Raw genomic sequence first — 5,495 nt, 5'->3', positions numbered from 1 at the left:
GACAGACAGAGAGAGAGACACACAGACAGACAGAGAGAGACACACAGACAGACAGAGAGAGAGACACACAGACAGACAGAGAGAGAGACACACAGACAGACAGAGAGAGAGACACACAGACAGACAGAGAGAGAGACACACAGACAGACAGAGAGAGAGACACACAGACAGACAGAGAGAGAGACACACAGACAGACAGAGAGAGAGACACACAGACAGACAGAGAGAGAGACAGATCGCTGCATTTCCCACGGTCGGCAGTGAGTTCACATTACCGGCCGTGGGAAATGACCGGTAATTACCTCTGCTGTCTCGCTGCGAGACAGCAGAGGTAATTCAGCGCTGTGTGTCAGTCGCGGCTGGATGTGAGCAGCGCAGGACCTGTGGATTACGCCGGAGCTGTGGATTACGCCGGAGCTTTGTTTCGGGAGGGGTTAATAAAATGGTGAACGAGGCTTGTTTGTGTTTTATTTAAAATAAATGATTTTTCGGTGTGTTTTATTCACTTTACTTACGGGTTGATCACGTCAGCTGTCTCATAGACGCTGCCATGATCAAGCCTGGAGTTAATGGCGGCGATCCGCCACCATTAACCCCTTGTATTACCCTGCTGCCACTGCTACACGGCGGCAGGAAGAGCTGGGGACACTCCGGTAGTGCCGCATAATGCATGCCACAGTGCCGGGGCAGCTGTGGCTGATATTCTCGGCTGCAGGAGGGGGAGTGAGTCGGGGGACATTAACCCTGCTCCTCTCCCTCCCCAGCCTGAGAATACCGGGCCACCGCTGTGTGCTTACCTCGGCTGGAAGGTAAATATACAGCGGAGCCCACGTTCTTTGTTTTCTATATTTCCGTTTTGCTTTCTATGTGTATTCTATGTGTCTGTGTTCTATGTCTGTGATGTCTGTGTGTGTGTGATCTGTGTGTTTGTTTACTCTCTGCTCCGCTTCCTCTTCCTGTAATGACATCACTTCTCTGCAAAACCGCAGACAGGCGATGTACATTACCGGAGGTAAACCGCGAAATACCGCAGGGAATAACGCAGGAAAACGCAGTGAACCGCACAGAATTTGCTGCCTGCGTTATTCCCTGCGGGATTTCACGATTAACATTGGAGTCAATGTAGTGAAATCCTGCAGCGACGTGCGGGAAAGAAGTGACATGCAATTGTTTTTGCTGCGGGAATACCGCAGCAAAACATGCAGCTGTCAAATTCCGCCTAGTGCGCACAGGATTTTTTTTGCCCATAGGTTTTGCTGGTGATTCACTGCAGAGAACTTATGAACATTTTCTGCAGCGAAACATGCAGCAAAACCGCAAAAAATCCGCGGCAAAATCCGGTAAGTGCGCACGTAGCCTAAGGAATGATAAGATTCAGTAAAAAGGAGCGCAGGTAATGGGCAGTTACTAGGGACGATCGAATACCTACATATCTGCCTTTGCAAATATCCGACGAATAGGTCGGGATTAGTCGGCTATTTGCGAATTTTCGATGCGCAATGTAAGTCTAAGGGAAACTTGAATAATTTCACGTTGGACCGAACGGTGAGCTGTGGTGACCGAGGAAAAGGCTGAAATGGATGGGAAAAGGCAGAAACCGCATGGGCACTGCCTGAAGAAGGTGCCTGACTGCATTTCTTCTCTCTCCCTCCCATCAAGTGTGTACATTTCCAGGCTGTCAGATCCTATGACTCCCGATCACTTGACTCCAATGCCCGCCCATAATCTGCAATGAAAATGAAAGTATCGGAGCGGATGTTATTTTATTATATAGATATTATATATCTCTATCTTGGCATCCTGTATATAAAGAGTAACTCTGTACTGGCTTTTGATTGGCATCAGTGATTTTGGCTCCTGAAAGATGAGTTTGAATACTCCAAAATCCATAGAACAATAAATCACACTTTTATCTTTAATTGATAGTCTTCATGTCCCACACGGGTGGGCGGGTTCTCCCCTTTCCTTTTTCCTTCCGTGCATCGATCTATCAGTTGGGTCTGCAGCAGCCATTGTGGTTTGATCTATGTTCCTACAGTAGTTGTGACTTACATGGCTACTCGTACCCCAGGTGAGTGATTCCCTGAAATCCGTTTATTTTGGTACCACCAGGATAAAACCTTATTTGCGCCTTTTTGTCTTTTCCAGCAACTATAATTCCATTTTCTATCCGATATTATTAAAAAAAAAAAAAACTCTATTGGTATTTATTTAATTTATTTTAATTTTTTTTTTTTTTTCTCCTTCTCGACAGGTTGCCAAGACTTAGCAGAAGATTTCCGATCCCAAGAGATTGACGGGCAGGCTCTGCTGCTCCTGAAAGAAGAGCACCTTATGAGCGCCCTAAACATTAAACTCGGACCTGCATTGAAAATCTGCGCCAAAATTAACCTGTTAAAGGAGACTTAACTCTTCACGCTATCCCTACAAAGCACAAGGAGGTGGAGACAAGGACTGCGGACTCCCCAGGGCTGATTGCCACCCACTCGCCCCTGTTCCAAGTGAAAGAGTAGGGAAGACTTAAAGAAAAAAACAATTGGGAGATAAGCGGTCTTTACAACTGGCCCCCATTTCTTAAAAAAACAACAAACAAACAAAAAACTTCCTACACTCGTGCTCCAAGCTCTTATTTTACCATCTCTTACATTATTACTCTCCATATATATCTATATCTTCTACATGTCTGTATCTGGTCACACAGGTACTGTGCCTAGTAAGGGGAAGCTAAAGGCAGCCCAAGCCTCGCGCTGGTTAGACACAGGTCTATGGACAGTCGAGAACATTAATGGGTTCCAGATTTGGTGGAGTGGGGCAGCAGACATTGATCTACGTAGCAAATCTGTAGGTGAAATACAGATAAAGGCTTTGTAAATATACTGGTCTATACAGGTATGGGGGTCTCTATACTGTCGAATCATATGCACACATTTCTACATGGACCTGAATGTACATAACGAGATCCCCCCCGATCACGCTTACTGTAGAGACCGGTATTTCTGACATGTCCACACTGTTTCCTCCGTGTGCCTCTTCATTAGTGTACGCTGGTCTGTTGCACATATATGCAATGGTTTTAATATGTTGGACATTTTTAGTCTAATACGTTGCTGCAGCATGCAATACTGCCTATTGATTCCCTTTGTCAGTGAAGGCAGACCACTGCTGCACACTGTAATGTTACAGCGTTCTCCCCCCCCATTACCACCTCGCCCCCCTGTGTGCACCAGCATCCCCTTGTGTGGGATCTGAGCCTTAATGATAGTAGTAGTTGTCATCTCATTCCAGTACACCGCTGCTCCGGCAGATGGATCTGCTGTGCACGGATGCCTCGTACGGTGCCCAGTAAAGTCGTACTGTAGCCTGTACGTGGTGGAGGCGGCCAATATTTCGATTAACGTCCCCTGTACCAGTTCACCAAATATTTCATCTGAACAAAATAAAAAAAAAAGGTAACCTCATTGGAATCTGTTCCCCTGGGTTATGGCTTGTTTTTCTAAATTATTACAAATTTAGGGCCAGCTTGTATTATTATTTCTCCACTCAATGATTATGCCCCTTCTGATCGACAGGACAGGATCCAGCAGTGGTAATTAACAGAATACGATTGGCGTTTTATGGGATTAGGGAAAAAAAAAAAGTGTTTTGCTTTTAAACTTCTCCAAAAAAACAGGACTGCTATTGCACTTCAGTCCCATTATAATTAGCGCTGCCTGAGCTAAAACATGGACGATGGCAGCGCTGTTTAGGCCATGTTCACACCTCTGGTTGTTCTGTTTTTAGGAACAGAAACGGAATACCGTCAAACCATCCATTGCATTTCTGATGCAAAGTGGAGACAATTAGAAGCCGCACTGATTATTTTGAGATACATCTGAATTCCATTATTTTTGGAACAGAAGTAAAAGTGAATCAATGTTAAAACTTTTTCTTCTGTTTTTTATAAAAAAAAAAAATTCTCTTTTATTGAGCACAGTTAAAATAATACAGAGCTCATAGCATATGGTGGATGCAAGACAAACCGAAACAGACTACGCGTTTCGGCGGTACTAGATGCCTTCTTCACGGTCCAAGCCAAAACTCTAGTACCGCCGAAACGCATAGTCTGTTTTTGTGTGTGTCTTGCATCCACCATATGCCATGAGCTCTGTATTATTTTAATTGTGCTCAATAAAGAGAATTTTTTTTTAACTGTCACCTTCCGAATTTCTTGCCGGATCCATTCCAATGTGTGTTATTTATTTATATGTATTATAAACGACGGAGCCCAGATGGGTCTCATAATACACAATGGAGTCTTTTTTTTTTCTTTTTTCTTTTTTTTTCTTGTGTATCAGCTATATATCCAAACTAGTTTTAACGTTATTCCGTTTCTCTTCTTCAAAACAGAATGTCCATACGTAGGTGCAAACGGAGCCTAAACGAGTAAAGAAAAAAATAAAAAATAGACGTTTTTGGATAATCTCATACAACTTAAAGGGGTTGTGCCAGCATATTCTCCACCTAAGCTGACCTCACTTGTGGAGAGTCAGCACTACAGTTGCAACAAACATTGTGCACAAGTTGTAATAATTAGGATAGGATCCAAAAAATGGCCGTTGGATGGTTGGTTCATTAACCAAGTCTACTAGCATAGTATGCGCGCCTCGCCCCACTTGATAACAGATTTTGGGTGGGGATGGCTGCAATTTCACAATTCCCTTAAAGGGGTTGTCCACTACTTTTACATTGATGGCCTGTCCTTAGGATAGGTCATCAATGTCCGACACCCCGCACCCTCACTGATCAGCTGTACTCAGTCCCGACGGCGGCAGTAAGCAGCCAGAGTTGCTCAGTTCCGGCGCTGATCAGTTTTCTGATATCGGCCACAGACTGGTACTGCATATCCACCTCCTATTGATTAGGATGTGAAGCACCCAGCCGTGGCCACGATCAAAAGGCTGAGCAGCACTGGAACGGAGCATTTCCGGGTGCCTGCCGCTACTGGGACCGAGAACAGCTGATCGGCGGTGCGGAATGTTGAACCCTGGCTGATCAGACATTGATGACCTATCCTAACGATAGGCCATCATTGTACAAGTAGTGGACAACCTTTTTTAAGTATGTGTTGGATCCGTAATAATTACAGGTTGGTTGATGGTTCCTTACACCCCTCTGTTCAGGCTTCTTAAATTGTGAAGGGCTTGGAAAATTCTTGTAGTATCTGGATCATAGAATCCAGGGATGTTTTATATTGGGGTGGCAATTTGAGCCAATCAAGGGCAAACAAATCGATTTCCTCCATAACCAAGATTTTGATCATCACTGAAACAAAATAAATCTAGGTGACTGGTAGACAAAACACACTCAAAAGCACAGCACGCTATCATACTGTCTCTAGTCCAGGCAAACCTCAGCCGATTGCCCAGAATCCATGTTCATACGGTTCCCTTCTTTGCCTAACCTCATGGTTTTGTGACCTTTCTCGCAGTAATGGCTTCCTTCTGTCCCCCATTTGT

General features: G+C 44.5%; 1 protein-coding gene across 3 annotated transcripts in view; it reads left to right on the top strand.

Moving 5' to 3' along the window:
• The window catches only part of PHC1 (polyhomeotic homolog 1), a 110,822-nt gene extending 106,853 nt beyond the window's left edge, over nucleotides 1-3,969 (top strand). For all 3 annotated transcript variants that reach the window (XM_075348526.1, XM_075348527.1, XM_075348529.1), the window contains exon 15: nucleotides 2,255-3,969. In XM_075348526.1, the coding sequence (XP_075204641.1) occupies nucleotides 2,255-2,409 (155 nt within the window). In that variant the 3' untranslated portion in view covers nucleotides 2,410-3,969. The remainder of the gene's footprint in view (nucleotides 1-2,254) is intronic.
• Nucleotides 3,970-5,495: the final 1,526 nt, after the last annotated feature.

Source organism: Anomaloglossus baeobatrachus, chromosome 5 (genome assembly GCF_048569485.1).
Source record: "Anomaloglossus baeobatrachus isolate aAnoBae1 chromosome 5, aAnoBae1.hap1, whole genome shotgun sequence".
NCBI classification, from domain to species: Eukaryota; Metazoa; Chordata; class Amphibia; order Anura; family Aromobatidae; genus Anomaloglossus; species Anomaloglossus baeobatrachus.
This window is presented reverse-complemented; position numbering and strand designations above follow the sequence as displayed.